General features: G+C 53.1%; 1 protein-coding gene across 1 annotated transcript in view; it reads right to left on the reverse strand.

Annotated features, from left to right (window-relative positions):
- Nucleotides 1-25,875, reverse strand: part of LOC138372884 (proteoglycan 4-like) — a 35,788-nt gene extending 9,913 nt beyond the window's left edge. Inside the window, exon 1 of the mRNA XM_069338559.1 lies at nucleotides 25,689-25,875. Within this exon, the coding sequence (XP_069194660.1) occupies nucleotides 25,689-25,875 (187 nt within the window). The remainder of the gene's footprint in view (nucleotides 1-25,688) is intronic.
- Nucleotides 25,876-26,818: the final 943 nt, after the last annotated feature.

Consider the following 26,818-nt stretch of genomic DNA (forward strand, 5'->3'; position numbering starts at 1 on the left):
TCAAGGGAAGCAGATGAAGGGATCCGTTCAGAAGACTGACAAGAGTAAAATCTGAAGCAGTTTTGCCTAACTAGTAAAGTTAACTGTTAGACACAGAAGTCACAATAGCGTGATGCATCAAATGATCAAATCCACAAGGGTCGTGATGAGGGGGTTCGAGCCTACGTCCGAGAGGATCCCAGACGCGACTTAATAGACTTAGTGGTTGGTGTGAGGTCAGTAGCACTCCCGGCAGTGGCAGTCGAGTAAGGTTCGAACCCTCATCACGGCCCTTGTGGATTTGTTCAAATGTTAGAGTTTTGCCTAACATAAAACATACGAACCAAAACAACAGACCGGAAGGATCAAGGCTGACCCAATGGGTCCTCAGGAAGCGCCAGAATGTTGAAGCAGTGGTTGAGAGCGTCAGAAACACCTTGCTTTAAGTGTGAGGACAGGTTCGCTTGTGTTTATACAGTGTTAAGGTTATTACTGATGGGGCTCGAACCCTGATCCTTAGTGGGGCTCGAACATTGATCCGTGGTGGGGTCGACCCCCCTGTAGCAACACACACTATTTATATCCACCAGAGATGTTGGTGGTGATTGATCAACCAGGGGTGTATTAATCTACCAGGGGTGTTAGTGATTGATCTACCAGGGGTGTTAGTGATTGATCTACCAGTGGTGTTGGTGATTGATCTACCAGGGGTGTATTAATCTACCAGGGGTGTTAGTGATTGATCTACCAGGGGTGTTAGTGATTGATCTACCAGGGGTGTTGGTGATTGATCTACCAGGGGTGTTGGTGATTGATCTACCAGGGGTGTTGGTGATTGATCTACCAGGGGTGATGGTGATTGATCTACCAGGGGTGTTGGCGGTGATTGATCTACCAAGGGTGTTGGTAGTGATTAATCTACCAGGGGTGTTGGCGGTGATTGATCTACCAGGGGTGTTGGTGATTGATCTACCAGGGGTGTTGGTGATTGATCTACCAGGGGTGTTGGTGGTGATTGATCTACCAGGGGTGTTGGTGATTGATCTACCAGTGGTGTTGGTGGTGATTGATCTACCAGGGGTGTTGGTGATTGATCTACCAGGGGTGATGGTGATTGATCTACCAGGGGTGTTGGTGATTGATCTACCAGGGGTTTTGGCGGTGATTGATCTACCAGGGGTGTTGGTGATCGATCTACCAGGGGTGTTGGTGATTGATCTACCAGGGGTGTTGGTGGTGATTGATCTACCAGGGGTGTTGGTGATTGATCTACCAGGGGTGATGGTGATTGATCTACCAGGGGTGTTGGTGATTGATCTACCAGGGGTGTTGGCGGTGATTGATCTACCAGGGGTGTTGGTGATTGATCTACCAGGGGTGTTGGTGATTGATCTACCAGGGGTGTTGGTGATTGATCTACCAGGGGTGTTGGTGATTGATCTACCAGGGGTGTTGGTGATGATTGATCTACCAGGGGTGTTGGTGATTGATCTACCAGGGGTGATGGTGATTGATCTACCAGGGGTGTTGGCGGTGATTGATCTACCAAGGGTGTTGGTGGTGATTGATCTACCAGGGGTGTTGGTGATTGATCTACCAGGGATGCTGGTGGTGATTGATCTACCAGGAGTGTTGTTGATTGATCTACCAGGGATGCTGGTGGTGATTGATGAACCAGGGATGCTGGTGGTGATTGATGAACCAAGGATGCTGGTGGTGATTGAACTACCAGGGGTGATGGTGGTGATTGATCTACCAGGGGTGTTGGTGATTGATCTACCAAGGGTGTTTGTGATTGATCTACCAGGGGTGTTGGCGGTGATTGATCTACCAGGGGTGTTGGTGATTGATCTACCAAGGGTGTTGGTGATTGATCTACCAGGGGTGTTAGTGATTGATCTGCCAGTGGTGTTAGTGATTGATCTACCAGGGGAGTATTAATCTACCAGGGGTGTTAGTGATTGATCTTCCAGGGGTGTTAGTGATTGATCTACCAGGGGTGTTGGTGATTGATCTACCAGGGGGTGCCAGTGGTAGATCATCCCACCTAGGTGGACTAGTAGTCGCTCGATCTCCTTAACAATTTACTCAGTGTGTCTGAGTAATCACTTTCCAAATAATCACTTTCAATAATCCCAGTAATCACCAAATAATCACTTACAATAATCCCAGTAATCACCAAATAATCACTTACAATAATCCCAGTAATCACCAAATAATCACATTCAATAATCCCAGTAATCACCAAATAATCACTTTCGTGGACACAATGACGTCCGCTGTAACACAATAAACCAAGCGGAGCATAATCTATGTAGATAAATATACAAAGTGACAAAAATTTCTATGCTAAAGACATGATATATTCAACAGCCTTAAGACACTTACTTCGCTACGAGCGGCAAGCGGCCAGCATCTCGAGGGAGGTACGAACTGTTCACTGTTCGCTACACCATGACGAGAAGTGCTCCACGGCGCCACTGACAAGTTAAACAATCTTTAACAAAAAAATTAAGAACGACACTTCTTTTTTGTGGGGGAAATACTTATATTCTTTACAAGTTCAAAGTTTAAATAATATATCACATTTTGAGTGCAATAATTTAATATATCATGATGACGGATAATCAAATTGTAATTTTGAAGCCGGAAACATTATAAAACAAATTCAAATTTCTCTCGATATCACATCAATCACTCCGAGGCTAATGATTTTCAATAGAGCGGGAGAGACCCGCACGGACCGGAGCCTGAAGACCAACTAAGCCGCATCGCGTGCAAGGACTCCCCAACCTGCACGCAGCCAACACGCTACTGGCTGCCTGAATTTACGCGGGAACGTTCTGTAACGTGATTGGCTGACAGGCATGCGCAGTAGCCCCCAAGGGATTAATTTTCCGGCTACCAAATTCTTGAATTATTGCCATTATTATTTTATCTTCTGATAAATACAATTTTTATTACTCAATTGAGGAGGTAAGTTTTAATTTTATCTTTCTTTAACTCTAATGTTTCTTTACAAATATTATGATAAATGGTTTAGATGATAGTGTGCCAATGTGAGCACATCTATCACCTTATTGGTTATCACAGCGGGCCTATGTTTATAAGGTATAGAACAATGCCTCCACTATTGTACAGTACAGGGTAATGCCTCCACTATTGTACAGTACAGGGTAATGCCTCCACTAGTGTAAAGTACAAGGTAATGCCTCCACTATTGTACAGTACATGGTAATGCCTCCACTAATGTACAGTACATGGTAATGCCTCCACTATTGTACAGTACATGGTAATGCCTCCACTATTGTACAGTACAGAGTAATGCCTCCACTATTGTACAGTACAGAGTAATGCCTCCACTATTGTACAGTACAGAGTAATGCCTCCACTATTGTACAGTACATGGTAATGCCTCCACTATTGTACAGTACATGGTAATGCCTCCACTAATGTACAGTACATGGTAATGCCTCCACTATTGTACAGTACATGATAATGCCTCCACTTTTGTACAGTACAGGGTAATGCCTCCACTATTGTACAGTACATGGTAATGCCTCCACTATTGTACAGTACACAGTAATGCCTCCACTATTGTACAGTACATGGTAATGCCTCCACTATTGTACAGTACATGGTAATGCCTCCACTATTGTACAGTACATGGTAATGCCTCCACTATTGTACAGTACATGGTAATGCCTCCACTATTGTACAGTACAGAGTAATGCCTCCACTATTGTACAGTACAGAGTAATGCCTCCACTATTGTACAGTACAGAGTAATGCCTCCACTATTGTACAGTACATGATAATGCCTCCACTATTGTACAGTACATGGTAATGCCTCCACTATTGTACAGTACATGGTAATGCCTCCACTATTGTACAGTACAGAGTAATGCCTCCACTATTGTACAGTACATGGTAATGCCTCCACTATTGTACAGTACAGAGTAATGCCTCCACTATTGTACAGTACAGAGTAATGCCTCCACTATTGTACAGTACAGAGTAATGCCTCCACTATTGTACAGTACATGATATTCCCTCCACTATTGTACAGTACATGGTAATGCCTCCACTATTGTACAGTACAGAGTAATGCCTCCACTATTGTACAGTACATGGTAATGCCTCCACTATTGTACAGTTCATGGTAATGCCTCCACTAATGTACAGTACAGAGTAATGCCTCCACTATTGTACAGTACATGATAATGCCTCCACTATTGTACAGTACAGGGTAATGCCTCCACTATTGTACAGATCATGGTAATGCCTCCACTATTGTACAGTACAGAGTAATGCCTCCACTATTGTACAGTACATGGTAATGCCTCCACTATTGTACAGTACAGAGTAATGCCTCCACTCTTGTACAGTACAGAGTAATGCCTCCACTATTGTACAGTACAGAGTAATGCCTCCACTATTGTACAGTACATGATATTCCCTCCACTATTGTACAGTACATGGTAATGCCTCCACTATTGTACAGTACAGAGTAATGCCTCCACTATTGTACAGTACATGGTAATGCCTCCACTATTGTACAGTATAGAGTAATGCCTCCACTATTGTACAGTACAGAGTAATGCCTCCACTATTGTACAGTACATGGTAATGCCTCCACTATTGTACAGTACATGGTAATGCCTCCACTATTGTACAGTACAGGGTAATGCCTCCACTATTGTACAGTACATGATAATGCCTCCACTATTGTACAGTTCATGGTAATGCCTCCACTAATGTACAGTACAGAGTAATGCCTCCACTATTGTACAGTACATGGTAATGCCTCCACTTTTGTACAGTTCATGGTAATGCCTCCACTAATGTACAGTACAGAGTAATGCCTCCACTATTGTACATTACATGGTAATGCCTCCACTATTGTACAGTACATGGTAATGCCTCCACTATTGTACAGTACATGGTAATGCCTCCACTATTGTACAGTACAGAGTAATGCCTCCACTATTGTACAGTACAGAGTAATGCCTCCACTATTGTACAGTACAGAGTAATGCCTCCACTATTGTACAGTACATGATAATGCCTCCACTATTGTACAGTACATGGTAATGCCTCCACTATTGTACAGTACATGGTAATGCCTCCACTATTGTACAGTACATGATATTCCCTCCACTATTGTACAGTACATGGTAATGCCTCCACTATTGTACAGTACATGATATTCCCTCCACTATTGTACAGTACATGGTAATGCCTCCACTATTGTACAGTACAGAGTAATGCCTCCACTATTGTACAGTACATGGTAATGCCTCCACAATTGTACAGTACAGAGTAATGCCTCCACTATTGTACAGTACAGAGTAATGCCTCCACTATTGTACAGTACAGAGTAATGCCTCCACTATTGTACAGTACATGATATTCCCTCCACTATTGTACAGTACATGGTAATGCCTCCACTATTGTACAGTACAGAGTAATGCCTCCACTATTGTACAGTACATGGTAATGCCTCCACAATTGTACAGTACAGAGTAATGCCTCCACTATTGTACAGTACAGAGTAATGCCTCCACTATTGTACAGTACAGAGTAATGCCTCCACTATTGTACAGTACATGATATTCCCTCCACTATTGTACAGTACATGGTAATGCCTCCACTATTGTACAGTACAGAGTAATGCCTCCATTATTGTACAGTACAGAGTAATGCCTCCACTATTGTACAGTACAGAGTAATGCCTCCACTATTGTACAGTACATGATATTCCCTCCACTATTGTACAGTACATGGTAATGCCTCCACTATTGTACAGTACAGAGTAATGCCTCCACTACTGTACAGTACATGGTAATGCCTCCACTATTGTACAGTACAGAGTAATGCCTCCACTATTGTACAGTACATGGTAATGCCTCCACTATTGTACAGTACATGGTAATGCCTCCACTATTGTACAGTACATGGTAATGCCTCCACTATTGTACAGTACATGGTAATGCCTCCACTATTGTACAGTACAGGGTAATGCCTCCACTATTGTACAGTACATGGTAATGCCTCCACTATTGTACAGTACAGGGTAATGCCTCCACTATTGTACAGTACAGGGTAATGCCTCCCCTATTATACAGTACATGGTAATGCCTCCACTATTGTACAGTACAGAGTAATGCCTCCACTATTGTACAGTACATGGTAATGCCTCCAGTATTGTACAGTACATGGTAATGCCTCCACTATTGTACAGTACATGGTAATGCCTCCACTATTGTACAGTACAGGGTAATGCCTCCACTATTGTACAGTACAGGGTAATGCCTCCTCTTTTGTACAGTACAAGGTAATGCCTCCACTACGAGACTAAGTGGTCAAGGGCCACCCCACGGGTGACTAAGTGGTCAAGAACCCCCCCACGGGTGACTAAGTGGTCAAGGGCCCCCCACGGGTGACTAAGTGGTCAAGGGCCCCCCCACGGGTAACTAAGTGGTCAAAGGCCACCCCACGGGTGACTAAGTGGTCAAGGGCCCCACCAAGGGTGACTGAGTGGTCAAGGGCCACCCCACGGGTGACTAAGTGGTCAAGGGCCACCCCACGGGTGACTAAGTGGTCAAGGGCCACCCCACGGGTGACTAAGTGGTCAAGGGCCCCCCCACGGGTGACTAAGTGGTCAAGGGCCCCCCCACGGGTGACTAAGTGGTCAAGGGCCACCCCACGGGTGACTAAGTGGTCAAGGGCCACCCCACGGGTGACTAAGTGGTCAAGGCCCCCCCACGGGTGACTAAGTGGTCAAGGGCCACCCCACGGGTGACTAAATGGTCAAGGGCCACCCCACGGGTGACTATAGTAGTCAAGGGCCCCCCCACGGGTGACTAAGTGGTCAAAGGCCTCCCCACGGGTGACTAAGTGGTCAAGGGCCACCCCACGGGTGACTAAGTGCTCAAGGGCCACCCCACGGGTGACTAAGTGGTCAAGGGCCACCCCACGGGTGACTAAGTGGTCAAGGGCCCTCCCACGGGTGACTAAGTGGTCAAGGACCCCCCACGGGTGACTAAGTGGTCAAGGACCCCCCACGGGTGACTAAGTGGTCAAGGACCCCCCACGGGTGACTAAGTGGTCAAGGACCCCCCCACGGGTGACTAAGTGGTCAAGGGCCACCACCACTACGGGTGACTAAGTGGTCAAGGACCCCCCACGGGTGACTAAGTGGTCAAGGACCCCCCCACGGGTGACTAAGTGGTCAAGGGCCCTCCCACGGGTGACTAAGTGGTCAAGGACCCCCCCACAGGTGACTAAGTGGTCAAGGGCCCCCCCACGGGTGACTAAGAGGTCAAGGGCCACCCCACAGGAGACTAAGTGGTCAAGGGCCACCCCTTAAGGTGACTAAGTGGTCAAGGGCCACCCCACGGGTGACTAAGTGGTCAAGGACCCCCCCACGGGTGACTAAGTGGTCAAGGGCCCCCCCACGGATTACTAAGTGGTCAAGGGCCACCCCACGGGTGACTAAGTGGTCAAGGGCCACCCCACGGGTCACTAAGTGGTCAAGGGCCACCCCACGGGTGACTTAAGTGGTCAAGGGCCACCCCACGGGTGACTAAGTGGTCAAGGGCCCCCCCACGGGTGACTAAGTGGTCAAGGGCCACCCCACGGGTGACTAAGTGGTCAAGGGCCCCTCCACTGGTGACTAAGTGGTCAAGGGCCACCCCACGGGTGACTAAGTGGTCAAGGGCCACCCCACGGGTGACTAAGTGGTCAAGGGCCACCCCACGGGTGACTAAGTGGTCAAGGGCCCCCCCACGGGTGACTAAGTGGTCAAGGGCCCCCCCACGGGTGACTAAGTGGTCAAGGGCCACCCCACGGGTGACTAAGTGGTCAAGGCCCCCCCACGGGTGACTAAGTGGTCAAGGGCCACCCCACGGGTGACTAAATGGTCAATGGCCACCCCACGGGTGACTATAGTAGTCAAGGGCCCCCCCACGGGTGACTAAGTGGTCAAAGGCCTCCCCACGGGTGACTAAGTGGTCAAGGGCCACCCCACGGGTGACTAAGTGCTCAAGGGCCACCCCACGGGTGACTAAGTGGTCAAGGGCCACCCCACGGGTGACTAAGTGGTCAAGGGCCCTCCCACGGGTGACTAAGTGGTCAAGGACCCCCCACGGGTGACTAAGTGGTCAAGGACCCCCCACGGGTGACTAAGTGGTCAAGGACCCCCCCACGGGTGACTAAGTGGTCAAGGGCCACCACCACTACGGGTGACTAAGTGGTCAAGGACCCCCCACGGGTGACTAAGTGGTCAAGGACCCCCCCACGGGTGACTAAGTGGTCAAGGGCCCTCCCACGGGTGACTAAGTGGTCAAGGACCCCCCCACAGGTGACTAAGTGGTCAAGGGCCCCCCCACGGGTGACTAAGAGGTCAAGGGCCACCCCACAGGAGACTAAGTGGTCAAGGGCCACCCCTTAAGGTAACTAAGTGGTCAAGGGCCACCCCACGGGTGACTAAGTGGTCAAGGACCCCCCCACGGGTGACTAAGTGGTCAAGGGCCCCCCCACGGATTACTAAGTGGTCAAGGGCCACCCCACGGGTGACTTAAGTGGTCAAGGGCCACCCCACGGGTCACTAAGTGGTCAAGGGCCACCCCACGGGTGACTTAAGTGGTCAAGGGCCACCCCACGGGTGACTAAGTGGTCAAGGGCCCCCCCACGGGTGACTAAGTGGTCAAGGGCCACCCCACGGGTGACTAAGTGGTCAAGGGCCCCCCCACGGGTGACTAAGTGGTCAAGGGCCCCCCCACGGGTGACTAAGTGGTCAAGGGCCACCCCCCAGGAGACTAAGTGGTCAAGGGCCACCCCTTAAGGTGACTAAGTGGTCAAGGGCCACCCCACGGGTGACTACGTGGTCAAGGACCCCCCCACGGGTGACTAAGTGGTCAAGGGCCCCCCCACGGATTACTAAGTGGTCAAGGGCCACCCCACGGGTGACTAAGTGGTCAAGGGCCACCCCACGGGTCACTAAGTGGTCAAGGGCCACCCCACGGGTGACTAAGTGGTCAAGGGCCCCTCCACTGGTGACTAAGTGGTCAAGGGCCACCCCACGGGTGACTAAGTGGTCAAGGGCCACCCCACGGGTGACTAAGTGGTCAAGGGCCACCACCACTACGGGTGACTAAGTGGTCAAGGACCCCCCCACGGGTGACTAAGTGGTCAAGGACCCCCCCACGGGTGACTAAGTGGTCAAGGGCCCTCCCACGCGTGACTAAGTGGTCAAGGACCCCCCACGGGTGACTAAGTGGTCAAGGGCCCCCCCACGGGTGACTAAGTGGTCAAGGGCCACCCCCCCGGAGACTAAGTGGTCAAGGGCCACCCCTTAAGGTGACTAAGTGGTCAAGGGCCACCCCACGGGTGACTAAGTGGTCAAGGACCCCCCCACGGGTGACTAAGTGGTCAAGGGCCCCCCCACGGATTACTAAGTGGTCAAGGGCCACCCCACGGGTGACTAAGTGGTCAAGGGCCACCCCACGGGTGACTAAGTGGTCAAGGGCCCTCCCACGCGTGACTAAGTGGTCAAGGACCCCCCACGGGTGACTAAGTGGTCAAGGGCCCCCCCACGGGTGACTAAGTGGTCAAGGGCCACCCCCCAGGAGACTAAGTGGTCAAGGGCCACCCCTTAAGGTGACTAAGTGGTCAAGGGCCACCCCACGGGTGACTAAGTGGTCAAGGACCCCCCCACGGGTGACTAAGTGGTCAAGGGCCCCCCCACGGATTACTAAGTGGTCAAGGGCCACCCCACGGGTGACTAAGTGGTCAAGGGCCACCCCACGGGTGACTAAGTGGTCAAGGGCCACCCCACGGGTGACTAAGTGGTCAAGGGCCCCCCACGGGTGACTAAGTGGTCAAGGGCCACCCCACGGGTGACTAAGTGGTCAAGGGCCACCCCACGGGTGACTAAGTGGTCAAGGGCCACCCCACGGGTAACTAAGTGGTCAAGGGCCACCCCACGGGTGACTAAGTGGTCAAGGGCCCCCCCACGGGTGACTAAGTGGTCAAGGGCCACCCCACGGGTGACTAAGTGGTCAAGGGCCCCTCCACGGGTGACTAAGTGGTCAAGGGCCACCCCACGGGTGACTAAGTGGTCAACGGCCACCCCACGGGTGACTAAGTGGTCAACGGCCACCCCACGGGTGACTAAGTGGTCAAGGGCCACCCCACGGGTGACTAAGTGGTCAAGGGCCCCCACGGGTGACTAAGTGGTCAAGGGCCACCCCCACGGGTGACTAAGTGGTCAAGGACCCCCCCACGGGTGACTAAGTGGTCAAGGGCCACCCCACGGGTGAATAAGTGGTCAAGGACCCCCCCACGGGTGACTAAGTGGTCAAGGACCCCCCCACGGGTGACTAAGTGGTCAAGGGCCACCCCACGGGTGAATAAGTTGTCAAGGGCCCCCACGGGTGACTAAGTGGTCAAGGGCCACCCAACGGGTGACTAAGTTGTCAAGGGCCCCCCCACGGGTGACTAAGTTGTCAAGGGCCCCCCCACGGGTGACTAAGTGGTCCAGGGCCACCCCACGGGTGACTAAGTGGTCAAGGGCCACCCCACGGGTGACTAAGTGGTCAAGGGCCACCCCACGGGTGACTAAGTGGTCAAGGGCCACCCCACGGGTGACTAAGTGGTCAAGGGCCCCCCACGGGTGACTAAGTGGTCAAGGGCCACCCCACGGGTGACTAAGTGGTCAAGGGCCACCCCACGGGTGACTAAGTGGTCAAGGGCCCCCCACGGGTGACTAGGTTGTCAAGGGCCACCCCACGGGTGACTAAATGGTCAAGGGCCCCCCCACGGGTGAATAAGTGGTCAAGGGCCACCCCAAGGGTGACTAAGTGGTCAAGGGCCACCCCACGGGTGACTAAGTGGTCAAGGGCCACCCCACGGGTGACTAAGTGGTCAAGGGCCACCCCACGGGTGACTAAGTGGTCAAGGACCCCCCCACGGGTGACTAAGTGGTCAAGGGCCACCCCACGGGTGACTAAGTGGTCAAGGGCCACCCCACGGGTGACTAAGTGGTCAAGGACCCCCCCACGGGTGACTAAGTGGTCAAGGGCCTCCCCACGGGTGACTAAGTGGTCAAGGGCCACCCCACGGGTGACTAAGTGGTCAAGGGCCACCCCACGGGTGACTAAGTGGTCAAGGCCCCCCCCACGGGTGACTAAGTGGTCAAGGGCCACCCCACGGGTGACTAAGTGGTCAAGGGCCACCCCACGGGAGACTAAGTGGTCAAGGGCCACCCCATGGGTGACTAAGTGGTCAAGGGCCACCCCACGGGTGACTAAGTGGTCAAGGGCCACCCCACGGGTGACTAAGTGGTCAAGGGCCACCCCACGGGTGACTAAGTGGTCAAGGGCCACCCCACGGGTCACTAATTGGTCAAGGGCCACCCCACGGGTCACTAAGTCGTCAAGGGCCACCCCACGGGTCACTAAGTGGTCAACGGCCACCCCCACGGGTCACTAAGTGGTCAAGGGCCACCCCACGGGTGACTAAGTGGTCAAGGGACACCCCTACGGGTGAGTAAGTGGTCAAGGGCCACCCCACGGGTGACTAAGTGGTCAAGGGCCTCCCCACAGGTGACTAAGTGGTCAAGGGCCACCCCACGGGTAACTAAGTGGTCAAGGGCCACCCCACGGGTGACTAAGTGGTCAAGGGCCACCCCACGGGTGACTAAGTGGTCAAGGGCCACCCCATGGGTGACTAAGTGGTCAAGGGCCACCCCACGGGTGACTAAGTGGTCAAGGGCCACCCCACGGGTGACTAAGTGGTCAAGGGCCACCCCACGGGTGACTAAGTGGTCAAGGGCCACCACCACTACGGGTGACTAAGTGGTCAAGGACCCCCCCACGGGTGACTAAGTGGTCAAGGACCCCCCCACGGGTGACTAAGTGGTCAAGGGCCCTCCCACGGGTGACTAAGTGGTCAAGGATCCCCCACAGGTGACTAAGTGGTCAAGGGCCCCCCAACGGGTGACTAAGAGGTCAAGGGCCACCCCACAGGAGACTAAGTGGTCAAGGGCCACCCCTTAAGGTGACTAAGTGGTCAAGGGCAACCCCACGGGTGACTAAGTGGTCAAGGACCCCCCCACGGGTGACTAAGTGGTCAAGGGCCCCCCCACGGATTACTAAGTGGTCAAGGGCCACCCCACGGGTGACTAAGTGGTCAAGGGCCACCCCACGGGTCACTAAGTGGTCAAGGGCCACCCCACGGGTGACTTAAGTGGTCAAGGGCCACCCCACGGGTGACTAAGTGGTCAAGGGCCCCCCCACGGGTGACTAAGTGGTCAAGGGAAACCCCACGGGTGACAAAGTGGTCAAGGGCCCCTCCACTGGTGACTAAGTGGTCAAAGGCCACCCCACGGGGGACTAAGTGGTCAAGGGCCACCCCACGGGTGACTAAGTGGTCAAGGGCAACCACCACTACGGGTGACTAAGTGGTCAAGGACCCCCCCACGGGTGACTAAGTGGTCAAGGACCCCCCCACGGGTGACTAAGTGGTCAAGGGCCCTCCCACGCGTGACTAAGTGGTCAAGGACCCCCCCCACGGGTGACTAAGTGGTCAAGGGCCCCCCCACGGGTGACTAAGTGGTCAAGGGCCACCCCACTGGAGACTAAGTGGTCAAGGGCCACCCCTTAAGGTGACTAAGTGTTCAAGGGCCACCCCACTGGTGACTAAGTGGTCAAGGACCCCCCCACGGGTGACTAAGTGGTCAAGGGCCCCCCCACGGATTACTAAGTGGTCAAGGGCCACCCCACGGGTGACTAAGTGGTCAAGGGCCCCCCCACGGGTGACTAAGTGGTCAAGGGCCACCCCACGGGTGACTAAGTGGTCAAGGGCCACCCCACGGGTGACTAAGTGGTCAAGGGCCACCCCACGGGTGACTAAGTGGTCAAGGGCCCCCCCACGGGTGACTAAGTGGTCAAGGGCCACCCCACGGGTGACTTAGTGGTCAAGGGCCACCCCACGGGTGACTAAGTGGTCAAAGGCCACCCCACGGGTGACTAAGTGGTCAAGGGCCACCCCACGGGTGACTAAGTGGTCAACGGCCCCCCCACGGGTGACTAAGTGGTCAAGGGCCACCCCACGGGTGACTAAGTGGTCAAGGGCCCCTCCACGGGTGACTAAGTGGTCAAGGGCCACCCCACGGGTGACTAAGTGGTCAACGGGCACCACACGGGTGACTAAGTGGTCAACGGCCACCCCACGGGTGACTAAGTGGTCAAGGGCCACCCCACGGGTGACTAAGTGGTCAAGGGCCCCCACGGGTGACTAAGTGGTCAAGGGCCACCCCCACGGGTGATTAAGTGGTCAAGGACCCCCCCACGGGTGACTAAGTGGTCAAGGACCTCCCCACGGGTGACTAAGTGGTCAAGGGCCACCCCACGGGTGAATAAGTGGTCAAGGACCCCCCACGGGTGACTAAGTGGTCAAGGACCCCCCCACGGGTGACTAAGTGGTCAAGGGCCACCCCACGGGTGAATAAGTTGTCAAGGTCCCCCACGGGTGACTAAGTGGTCAAGGGCCACCCCACGGGTGACTAAGTTGTCAAGGGCCCCCCCACGGGTGACTAAGTTGTCAAGGGCCCCCCCACGGGTGACTAAGTGGTCCAGGGCCACCCCACGGGTGACTAAGTGGTCAAGGGCCACCCCACGGGTGACTAAATGGTCAAGGGCCACCCCACGGGTGACTAAGTGGTCAAGGGCCACCCCACGGGTGACTAAATGGTCAAGGGCCCCCCACGGGTGACTAAGTGGTCAAGGGCCACCCCACGGGTGACTAAGTGGTCAAGGGCCACCCCACGGGTGACTAAGTGGTCAAGGGCCACCCCACGGGTGACTAAGTGGTCAAGGGCCACCCCACGGGTGACTAAGTGGTCAAGGGCCCCCCCACGGGTGACTAAGTGGTCAAGGGCCACCCCAAGGGTGACTAAATGGTCAAGGGCCACCCCACGGGTGACTAAGTGGTCAAGGGCCACCCCACGGGTGACTAAGTGGTCAAGGGCCACCCTTACGGGTGACTAAGTGGTCAAGGACCCCCCCACGGGTGACTAAGTGGTCAAGTGCCACCCCACGGGTGACTAAGTGGTCAAGGGCCACCCCACGGGTGACTAAGTGGTCAACGGCCCCCCCACGGGTGACTAAGTGGTCAAGGGCCACCCCACGGGTGACTAAGTGGTCAAGGGCCCCTCCACGGGTGACTAAGTGGTCAAGGGCCACCCCACGGGTGACTAAGTGGTCAACGGGCACCACACGGGTGACTAAGTGGTCAACGGCCACCCCACGGGTGACTAAGTGGTCAAGGGCCACCCCACGGGTGACTAAGTGGTCAAGGGCCCCCACGGGTGACTAAGTGGTCAAGGGCCACCCCCACGGGTGATTAAGTGGTCAAGGACCCCCCCACGGGTGACTAAGTGGTCAAGGACCTCCCCACGGGTGACTAAGTGGTCAAGGGCCACCCCACGGGTGAATAAGTGGTCAAGGACCCCCCACGGGTGACTAAGTGGTCAAGGACCCCCCCACGGGTGACTAAGTGGTCAAGGGCCACCCCACGGGTGAATAAGTTGTCAAGGTCCCCCACGGGTGACTAAGTGGTCAAGGGCCACCCCACGGGTGACTAAGTTGTCAAGGGCCCCCCCACGGGTGACTAAGTTGTCAAGGGCCCCCCCACGGGTGACTAAGTGGTCCAGGGCCACCCCACGGGTGACTAAGTGGTCAAGGGCCACCCCACGGGTGACTAAATGGTCAAGGGCCACCCCACGGGTGACTAAGTGGTCAAGGGCCACCCCACGGGTGACTAAATGGTCAAGGGCCCCCCACGGGTGACTAAGTGGTCAAGGGCCACCCCACGGGTGACTAAGTGGTCAAGGGCCACCCCACGGGTGACTAAGTGGTCAAGGGCCACCCCACGGGTGACTAAGTGGTCAAGGGCCACCCCACGGGTGACTAAGTGGTCAAGGGCCCCCCCACGGGTGACTAAGTGGTCAAGGGCCACCCCAAGGGTGACTAAATGGTCAAGGGCCACCCCACGGGTGACTAAGTGGTCAAGGGCCACCCCACGGGTGACTAAGTGGTCAAGGGCCACCCTTACGGGTGACTAAGTGGTCAAGGACCCCCCCACGGGTGACTAAGTGGTCAAGTGCCACCCCACGGGTGACTAAGTGGTCAAGGGCCACCCCACGGGTGACTAAGTGGTCAAGGACCCCCCCACGGGTGACTAAGTGGTCAAGGGCCACCCCACGGGTGACTAAGTGGTCAAGGGCCACCCCACGGGTGACTAAGTGGTCAAGGGCCACCCCACGGGTGACTAAGTGGTCAAGGCCCCCCACGGGTGACTAAGTGGTCAAGGGCCACCCCACGGGTGACTAAGTGGTCAAGGGCCACCCCACGGGTGACTAAGTGGTCAAGGGCCACCCCACGGGTGATTAAGTGGTCAAGGGCCACCCCACGGGTGACTAAGTGGTCAAGGGCCACCACCACTACGGGTGACTAAGTGGTCAAGGACCCCCCCACGGGTGACTAAGTGGTCAAGGACCCCCCCACGGGTGACTAAGTGGTCAAGGGCCCTCCCACGGGTGACTAAGTGGTCAAGGATCCCCCACAGGTGACTAAGTGGTCAAGGGCCCCCCAACGGGTGACTAAGAGGTCAAGGGCCACCCCACAGGAGACTAAGTGGTCAAGGGCCACCCCTTAAGGTGACTAAGTGGTCAAGGGCAACCCCACGGGTGACTAAGTGGTCAAGGACCCCCCCACGGGTGACTAAGTGGTCAAGGGGCCCCCCACGGATTACTAAGTGGTCAAGGGCCACCCCACGGGTGACTAAGTGGTCAAGGGCCACCCCACGGGTCACTAAGTGGTCAAGGGCCACCCCACGGGTGACTTAAGTGGTCAAGGGCCACCCCACGGGTGACTAAGTGGTCAAGGGCCCCCCCACGGGTGACTAAGTGGTCAAGGGAAACCCCACGGGTGACTAAGTGGTCAAGGGCCCCTCCACTGGTGACTAAGTGGTCAAGGGCCACCCCACGGGGGACTAAGTGGTCAAGGGCCACCCCACGGGTGACTAAGTGGTCAAGGGCAACCACCACTACGGGTGACTAAGTGGTCAAGGACCCCCCCACGGGTGACTAAGTGGTCAAGGACCCCCCCACGGGTGACTAAGTGGTCAAGGGCCCTCCCACGCGTGACTAAGTGGTCAAGGACCCCCCCCACGGGTGACTAAGTGGTCAAGGGCCCCCCCACGGGTGACTAAGTGGTCAAGGGCCACCCCACTGGAGACTAAGTGGTCAAGGGCCACCCCTTAAGGTGACTAAGTGTTCAAGGGCCACCCCACTGGTGACTAAGTGGTCAAGGACCCCCCCACGGGTGACTAAGTGGTCAAGGGCCCCCCCACGGATTACTAAGTGGTCAAGGGCCACCCCACGGGTGACTAAGTGGTCAAGGGCCCCCCCACGGGTGACTAAGTGGTCAAGGGCCACCCCACGGGTGACTAAGTGGTCAAGGGCCACCCCACGGGTGACTAAGTGGTCAAGGGCCACCCCACGGGTGACTAAGTGGTCAAGGGCCCCCCCACGGGTGACTAAGTGGTCAAGGGCCACCCCACGGGTGACTTAGTGGTCAAGGGCCACCCCACGGGTGACTAAGTGGTCAAGGGCCACCCCACGGGTGACTAAGTGGTCAAGGGCCACCCCACGGGTGACTAAGTGGTCAAGGGCCCCCCCACGGGTGACTAAGTGGTCAAGGGCCACCCCACGGGTGACTAAGTGGTCAAGGGCCCCTCCACGGGTGACTAAGTGGTCAAGGGCCACCCCACGGGTGACTAAGTGGTCAACGGGCACCACACGGGTGACTAAGTGGTCAACGGCCACCCCACGGGTGACTAAGTGGTCAAGGGCCACCCCACGGGTGACTAAGTGGTCAAGGGCCCCCACGGGTGACTAAGTGGTCAAGGGCCACCCCCACGGGTGATTAAGTGGTCAAGGACCCCCCCACGGGTGACTAAGTGGTCAAGGACCTCCCCACGGGTGACTAAGTGGTCAAGGGCCACCCCACGGGTGAATAAGTGGTCAAGGACCCCCCCACGGGTGACTAAGTGGTCAAGGACCCCCCCACGGGTGACTAAGTGGTCAAGGGCCACCCCACGGGTGAATAAGTTGTCAAGGTCCCCCACGGGTGACTAAGTGGTCAAGGGCCACCCCACGGGTGACTAAGTTGTCAAGGGCCCCCCCACGGGTGACTAAGTTGTCAAGGGCCCCCCCACGGGTGACTAAGTGGTCCAGGGCCACCCCACGGGTGACTAAGTGGTCAAGGGCCACCCCACGGGTGACTAAATGGTCAAGGGCCACCCCACGGGTGACTAAGTGGTCAAGGGCCACCCCTACGGGTGAGTAAGTGGTCAAGGGCCACCCCACGGGTGACAAAGTGGTCAAGGGCCTCCCCACAGGTGACTAAGTGGTCAAGGGCCACCCCACGGGTGACTAAGTGGTCAAGGGCCACCCCACGGGTGACTAAGTGGTCAAGGGCCACCCCACGGGTGACTAAGTGGTCAAGGGCCACCCCATGGGTGACTAAGTGGTCAAGGGCCACCCCAAGGGTGACTAAATGGTCAAGGGCCACCCCACGGGTCACTAAGTGGTCAAGGGCCACCCCACGGGTGACTAAGTGGTCAAGGGCCACCCTTACGGGTGACATTGTGGTCAAGGGCTACCCCACGGGTGACATTGTGGTCAAGGGCCACCCCACGGGCCACTAAGTGGTCAAGGGCCACCTCTACGGGTGACTAAGTGGTCAAGGGCCACCCCACGGGTCACTAAGTGGTCAAGGGCCACCCCACGGGTCACTAAGTTGTCAAGGGCCACCCCACGGGTGACTTTGTGGTCAAGGGCCACCCCATGGGTCACTAAGTGGTCAAGGGCCATCCCACGGGTCACTAAGTGGTCAAGGGCCACCCCACGGTTCACTAAGTGGTCAAGGGCCACCCCTACGGGTGACTAAGTGGTCAAGGGCCACCCCACGGGTCACTAAGTGGTCAAGGGCCACCCCACGGGTCACTAAGTGGTTAAGGGCCACCCCACGGGTCACTAAGTGGTCAAGGGCCACCCCACGGGTCACTAAGTGGTCAAGGGCCACCCCACGGGTCACTAAGTGGTCAAGAACCACCCCACGGGTCACTAAGTGGTCAAGGGCCACCTCTACGGGTGACTAAGTGGTCAAGGGCCACCCCACGGGTCACTAAGTGGTCAAGGGCCACCCCACGGGTCACTAAGTGGTCAAGGGCCACCCCACGGGTGACTTTGTGGTCAAGGGCCACCCCACGGGTCACTAAGTGGTCAAGGGCCACCCCACGGGTCACTAAGTGGTCAAGGGCCACCCCTACGGGTGACTAAGTGGTCAAGGGCCACCCCACGGGTCACTAAGTGGTCAAGGGCCACCCCACGGGTCACTAAGTGGTCATGGGCCACCCCACGGGTCACTAATTGGTCAAGGGCCACCCCACGGGTCACTAAGTGGTCAAGGGCCACCCCACGGGTCACTAAGTGGTCAAGGGCCACCCCACGGGTCACTAAGTGGTCAAGGGCCACCCCACAGGTCACTAAGTGGTCAAGGGACACCCCACGGGTCACTAAGTGGTCAAGGGCCACCCCTACGGGTGACTAAGTGGTCAAGGGCCACCCCACGGGTGACTAAGTGGTCAAGGGCCACCCCACGGGTGACTAAGTGGTCAAGGGCCAGCCCACGGGTGACTAAGTGGTCAAGGGCCAGCCCACGGGTGACTAAGTGGTCAAGGGCCACCCCACGGGTGACTAAGTGGTCAAGGGCCACCTCACGGGTGACTAAGTGGTCAAGGGCCACCCCACGGGTCACTAAGTGGTCAAGGGCCACCCCACGGGTCACTAAGTGGTCAAGGGCCACCCCACGGGTCACTAAGTGGTCAAGGGCCACCCCACGGGTGACTAAGTGGTCAAGGGCCACCCCACGGGTGACTTTGTGGTCAAGGGCCACCCCATGGGTGACTAAGTGGTCAAGGGCCACCCCAAGGGTGACTAAATGGTCAAGGGCCACCCCACGGGTCACTAAGTGGTCAAGGGCCACCCCACGGGTGACTAAGTGGTCAAGGGCCACCCTTACGGGTGACATTGTGGTCAAGGGCTACCCCACGGGTGACATTGTGGTCAAGGGCCACCCCACGGGCCACTAAGTGGTCAAGGGCCACCTCTACGGGTGACTAAGTGGTCAAGGGCCACCCCACGGGTCACTAAGTGGTCAAGGGCCACCCCACGGGTCACTAAGTTGTCAAGGGCCACCCCTACGGGTGACTAAGTGGTCAAGGGCCACCCCACGGGTCACTAAGTGGTCAAGGGCCACCCCACGGGTCACTAAGTGGTCAAGGCCCACCCCACGGGTCACTAAGTGTTCAAGGGCCACCCCACGGGTCACTAAGTGGTCAAGGGCCACCCCACGGGTCACTAAGTGGTCAAGGGCCACCCCACGGGTCACTAAGTGGTCAAGGGCCACCCCACGGGTCACTAAGTGGTCAAAGGCCACCCCACGGGTGACTAAGTGGTCAAGGGCCACCCCACGGGTGACTAAGTGGTCAAGGCCCCCCACGGGTGACTAAGTGGTCAAGGGCCACCCCACGGGTGACTAAGTGGTCAAGGGCCACCCCACGGGTGACTAAGTGGTCAAGGGCCACCCCACGGGTCACTAAGTGGTCAAGGGCCACCCCACGGGTCACTAAGTGGTCAAGGGCCACCCCACGGGTCACTAAGTGGTCAAGGGCCACCCCACGGGTCACTAAGTGGTCAAGGGCCACCCCACGGGTCACTAAGTGGTCAAGGGCCACCCCTACGGGTGACTAAGTGGTCAAGGGCCACCCCACGGGTCACTAAGTGGTCATGGGCCACCCCACGGGTCACTAAGTGGTCAAGGGCCACCCCACGGGTCACTAAGTGGTCAAGGGCCAGTCATTGACTGACTCGCCTCGTTTCATAATCTGACTGTTTCCTGGCCAGGGGGGGGGGGAGGACCTCGATAAAAGCTTTACGTGTATGTTAGGCTTATTCACTCTCATATATACATTATAGAGTTATATATTCTGGCTTTCTGTCCCCGGACACGTTGAGTTATTATTAATTATTCGTGTCCCGCTCGGGAATCGAACCCACATTCCCAGAGTGTGAGTTCTGAACGAAGCCAACTGAACCACCAAACATTTATATTTCCCTGCTTTGAAGAGACATTTTTCCACATAGTAGTCTACGTCCTTGACTCACACTCGATGACCCTGTGTTTGATCCCCGCACGGGACAGATATAGTTAGCCATGTTTAATTTTACCTGGTTCTTCTGTTCACCTTGTAGTAAATAGTAACCCAGGAGTTAGGCAACTGTTGTGGGTTGCATCCTGGGGAATGTCAGTAGTTGGCCTAGCCGCTAGGGAGACCTTGCACCTGATGCATCTGTTCACTTATCAGGAAGTTGGTACCCGGCAGCCAGTGAACTGTTGTGGACCGCAAACTGTGAAAGGTCAGTAGTTAACCTAGGTGGGCCTTGATAAGCCTAACAGGCTTCCACTCCCCAACAATGGGATTAATTAATTCAATTAAATAATCACGACAGCTTCTCAGAACTCTGATCTCAGCGTCATCAACTATTTATGACCATCTGGAACAGATAATGTCTGTCTGTCTATCTGTCCGTCTGTTTTTCCATGGTTGAAGGCCAGACGTTTCTGGCTGGCCTCAGCCAATTATGACTTGTAAATGGTTCGTGGTAGAGGACAAATATATTGTTTTTATTATTATTGTTATTAACACATTTAGGCACATGTGCGTTTGTGCAGCTGCTCTAGACTACATGAAGGGCAGTACCGTGTCACAAGCTGGCTACGTGATGCTTAAACTCCACATCTCACATTGGATGATTAGTCATGAGGTATTCCACTCTGATATGCCAGGATGGTTAGTCATACAGAGGCATGTGATAAGTAGTCTACACTGGCACACTCTGGGTGCAATATGAGGATATCTTCAAGAACACGAGAATGAATAAAGTAATTGCAAAGCTCCAGGTACCTCATGCCAACTGGTCTGAATGGTCAAATAACTGGGCATTCGGTGATGTAGTGTGGGAGATCATGCCGCAGTTCCTGCTCACAGAGTTTGCACCTGGAGTGCTCAGGATTGGGAGACCCGTCACCTGCAGCCACCTGCCACAGGTAACGGTAACCCAACCTGATCCTTGCAACCACTGTGTCGCACAGTGTTGTGCTGCCCATAGATATAGGTTTCAGATCTGAACAAATCATAAGTTTTATACTAGTGTTTTCAGGTCGTTGGGAGTCAGTAATTTCTTTCCTATCAGACCTGAGTGTTTGGACCAATATAGTTTTGACAGCAGAGTTGGGGATACCTAGATCTAATTCAACTTCATCTTTGTTACACGCTAATTTGGCTGCAATGTCTGTCTCATTATGATGGGTCATAATTATGTGTGAAGGTATCCATACAAAGGAGATTCAAAACCCGTTACTCTGTGCAACGATTAGGTCATTTATAATTGGTAGTATGAGGTTCTACCTGTCGATCTTCCAAGAGAAGTTTTCGATTGCTTGAAGAGCTGACTTTAAATCACAAAATATTGTTCCTCCTATGTTTTTTTAACGTACTGATTGCTAGTTGAACTGCCACTAGTTCTGCTTGTGTGGAGGTCAGCCAGTTGTTTAACCTGACAATGACAGTCTGTGTGCAAATATTATTTCTATAAAACCTACATGCTGCTCCAGTCCGTCCAGTAGAAGATTGGAAGAGAAGTAAGCGTAGGTTGAAAGAAAGACTTAAACCACTGAGGACAAACATAGACTGGTCGGAATCGGTTCAACTGGCCGTGTTAAGATGCGGTAAACACGAACAGTGACAACTCCAAAAATATGCTTTCTTAATTGGAGGAGGAGGTCTATGTCCACCTTATGTGTGAGTGTGAGTGTTTACTCAACTAGTTGTGCTTGTGGGGGTTGAGCTTTGGCTCTTTAGTCCCGCCTCTCAACTGTCAATCAACTGGTGTACAGATTGCTGAGCCTACTGGGCTCTATCATATCTACATATAAAACTGTGTATGGAGTCAGCTTCCACCACATCACTGCCTAATGCATTCCACTTGTTAACTACTCTGACACTGAAAAAGTTCTTTCTAACGTCTCTGTGGCTCATTTGGGTACTCAGTTTCCACCTGTGTTCCCTTGTGCGTGTACCACCAGTGTTAAACAGTTTATCCTTATCTACCTTATCAATACCTCCTGAGAATTTTGTAGGTAGTGATCATATCTTCCCTTACTCTTCTGTTTTCCAGAGTCGTGAGGTGTATTTCTCGCAGCCTTTCCTCGTAATTCATGCCTCTTAGTTCTGGGACTAGCCTAGTGGCATACCTCTGAACTTTTTCCAGCATTTCTTATGCTTGACAAGGTACGGGCTCCATGCTGGGTCTGCATACTCCAGGATTGGTCTTACATATGTGGTGTACAAGGTTCTGAATGATTCCTTACACAGGATCCTGAAGGTTGTTCTGAAGTTAGCCAGCCTCGCATACTCCGCCGATCTAATTCTTGTTATGTGGGCATCAGGAGACAGGTTTGGTGCGATATCAACTCCTAGATCTTTGCAGACGAGGAGTCACAATAACGTGGCTAAAATATGTTGACCAAACCACACACTAGAAAGTGAAGGGACGACGACGTTTCAGTCCGTCCTGAACCATTCTCAAGTCAATCGACTTGAGAATGGTCCAGGATGGACAAAAACGTTGTCGTCCCTTTACTTTCTGGTGTGTGGTTGGTCAACAAATTCTAGATCTTTCTCTCTGTCCGTTTCATGAAGGACTTTCTTCTCCTATTCGGTATCCTGTGTCTGGCCTACTGTTTCCACCGCCTAGTTTCATTACCTCACATTTACTCTGGTTGAACTTTATTAGGCAATTGTTGGACCATTCAGGGGCCGTATCACCAGGATTTAAAAAATTGTTGTAGGGTATTCATAATTTATTATCCTGATACATGTGAAAGGTGCTGCACCTAGGCCAAGTTTCAGCATCTCAGCCTAAATAGAGACGGAGAAAAAAAACAAAACAAAAAAAAAGACGAATTTTTCAACCATGTTCAATTGATTTCACAGCCCACAATTGTGAACCAAAATCATTTATACGACACTCAGCTATGACCTTACTATATAATAAAGATTTGCATGTCACATTATTATCCCAGATGTATTTAGTGCAATAATACAGATTTTATAAAAGTTTCCCAAAAACGTATGCAACAAAATGAAGTGTATCATTATTTATAAAATCAATAAATCTACGTATATAAGAATAATGACATGCGTTTATAGAGGCGTAAACTCTACATATAATGTGCAAGTTTCATGTAAATAGAATAATAAATAAAGGCTGTGAAACGAGATCTAGTTGTAAAAGTTGGAGTTGCGTAGCGCGCTCTCAAAGTTTACTCAACCTGCGGTCACTCGTGACTGGTGATTTACGCATTGCGGCCAGCTCGTATGGAGAGCTCGCATGCATCTAGCTGTCAATGCTTTTCTCTTGTTCGTTTGGTAAGTCATATTGCAGTACAAATAGCTAAAAATAGCAAAAATAGCATGTTCTGGGAGATATTGTAAGAGCGCGTCAGCATACATCCTCTCTCCATGAGAGACACGCAGTCACTGACTGCACCACCCTCGTGTCAGACAATAGAGTGTTGCCATTTGTGTGAGTTTATATTCATTTTATGCATAACATGTTATTTTCAACGCTATTACGAAAAATAAGACATCTACAACGTAAGATACAATACCCCGCGGCGTACTCACGGCGCGAGGACCAGATTCACGAAAGTTGCAGCGGGAAATTTGACTCTAATTACGTTATTTTTCAAGATATCATTAAACGGTTTGGACCACAGTGTTGCCAGAACGTTGTAGTATTTTTCGTAATTTTTCGTAAATATTCCATTTTTCATCGGATTTTCGGGTGATACGGCCCCTTCATTCAGTTTGTCTAGGTCATCTTACAGCCTCATACTATCTTCCTCTGTCTTAATCCTCCTCATAATCTTTGCATCATCAGCAAACAATGAAAGGAACGATTCTATACCCTCTGGAAGATCATTTATATATATCGGAAACAGTATAGGTCCAAAGACCGTACCCTGCGGGACGCTACTGGTGACGCCTCGCCAATCTGAGACCTCACCCCTCACAGTGACTCACTGTCGTCTTTTGCTTAGGTACTTCCTTATCTAGCACAGTACCTTCCCTTTCACTCCTGCCTGCATCTCCAGCTTTTGCACCAGTCTCCTATGTGGTACTGTATATTATGCATATTTCTGGCAATGCAAAAATATGCATTCTGCCCACCCCTCTCTATCTTGCCTGATTTGTGTTGCCTTGTTGTCGAATTCAATTAATCCTGTGAGGCATGATCTACCATTCCTGAACCCATGCTGCTGTTGTGTTACAAAGTTCTTTCTCTCCAGATGTTCCACTAGTTTTTTTTCGTGCAATCTTTTCCATCATCTTGCCTGGTATGCAAGTTAGGGACACTGGCCTTTAGTTCAGTGCCTCCTGCCTATCACCTTTCTTGTAAATTGGGACTACATTGGCCGTCTTCCAAATTCTTGGCAGTTCACCTGTGACCAGTGATTTGTTATACCTTATGAGAGTGGCAGGCACAGTGCTTCTGCTCGTTCCTTTAGTATCCACGAGGAGATTCCATCCGGGCTTATAGCCTTTGTCACATCCAACTCTAGCAGATGCTTCCTCACCTCCCCTCGTTATCACAAATTCTTCTAGTGGCGTTTGGTTGGATTTTCCCTCTCTTGTCTCTGGGACTTTTCCTTGCTTTACTGTGAAGACCTGGAATTTCTCATTGAGTTCCTCACACACTTCCCTGTCGTTTGTTGTGAATCTTTTTGCCCCTATCCTCAGTTTCATTACCTGTTCCTTCATTGTTGTTTTTCTCCTGATGTGGCTGTGCAGCAATTTAGGTTGAGTCTTTGCCTTGCTTGCTATGTCATTTTCATATTATCGCTCTGTCTCTCTTCTCATTTGACGTACTCATTCCTGTCACTATGGTATCTTTCTCTGATCGCAATTGTCCTGTTATTTCTATAGTTTCTCCACGCCCTTTTACTTCGTTGCTTTGCAATCTTACATCTCTGATTAAACCATGGGTTTCTTGACTCCATATATTTTTTTTCCTTTTGGACCCGGATGAACTTGTCTGCTGCCTCCTTACACTTCTGCATGGTGTAGTCTATCATGTCTTGGGTTGTCATTCCTCTGAGCTCTGTTTCCCAAGCAACATCTGTTAGAAATTTTCTTAATCCTCATAGTTTCCCTTCCGGAATGCCAGCCTTTTGTGTTCTGGGCCTTTCCTTGAGTACCTTAACCCTACTTCGACCAGGTACTCAAAGATCAGTATCGTGATCGCTCACTCCCACGGGGGCTTCGAAACAGATTTCTCTTATGTGCGAGTCGTTCAGAGTGAATATTAGGTCAAGTCTCGCTGGCTCATCGTTGCCTTTCGCTCTTGTGGCATCCCTAACGTGCTGATTTAAAAAGTTCCTTATCGCCACTTCCAGTAGTTCCAGGTAGGGGTACCATGCTGGGGATGCATATTGAAGTGTTGGTCTCACCTTTGCTGTATGCAGGGTCCCGAAAGCCCCTTTTTCCCAGATTTTTGAAGGATACCCGGATGTTGGCCAGTATGTCATACGCAGCTGTTCTTATCCTGTTTATGTGGATTTTTGGCATCATAGTTGGGGTTATGTCCACTCCCAGCTCTTTCTCCTTTTCTGATTGAAGAATCTGTCTTTTCTTCATCCTTTACTGCTGCACAGGCCTTCACACTTCTGCTCCAATCTTCATAACTTTACACACTGAGATCACACTAACGTGATGCCTCAAATGAACAAATCCACAAGGGCCGTGATGAGGATTCGAACCTGCGTCCGGGAGCATCCCAGACACTGTGTGTAATGATGTAAGGGCGAAGAGGGAGAACGGCCTATTGACATAACTCGGGTGCAGGGGGGGGGGGGAAGGGGTGTAAAATCCAGGTTTGTGCCTCGGAGAGGCTACGGGATCCAATACGTTCAGTAGAACTTCGGTTTCAACCCTTTCACCCTATCGTAGCTCAGTCGATTAAGGCAGTGTCTGGAATCCTCCCGGACGCAGGTTCCAATCCTCATCACGGCCCTTGTAGATTTGTTCATAACTTTACATTTGACTGGGTTAAACTCTAGCCGCCATTTTTCAAACCACTTTTGGAGTGTGTGCAAATTCGTTTGCAATGCCTCACAATCTATCTCTGTCCTGACTCCTCTCATCAGTTTTACATCGTCTGCAAACATTGATATGAAGGAGCCAATTTCCTCTGTCAGGTCGTTGACATATATCAGAAGCAGTACGGGCCCAAGAACCAACCCTTGTGGTACCTTGTGGGAAGCCGGTCGGCCGAGTGGACAGCACACTGGGCTTGTGATCCTGTGGTCCCAGGTTCGATCCCGGGCGCCGGCGAGTAACAATGGGCAGAGTTTCTTTCACCCTATGCCCCTGTTACCTATCAGTAAAATAGGTACCTGGGTGTTAGTCAGCTGTCACGGGCTGCTTCCTGGGGATGGAGGCCTGGTCGAGGACCGGGCCGCGGGGACACTAAAAAGCCCCGAAATCATCTCATGATAACCTCAAGAAGATAAGATACTCCACTTATAACCTCTCTCTCTACTCTGATGTCTGTGCTCTCACTGTAACCCTTTGTTTCCTT

This window comes from Procambarus clarkii, chromosome 40 (assembly GCF_040958095.1).
Source record: "Procambarus clarkii isolate CNS0578487 chromosome 40, FALCON_Pclarkii_2.0, whole genome shotgun sequence".
Classification (NCBI taxonomy): domain Eukaryota; kingdom Metazoa; phylum Arthropoda; class Malacostraca; order Decapoda; family Cambaridae; genus Procambarus; species Procambarus clarkii.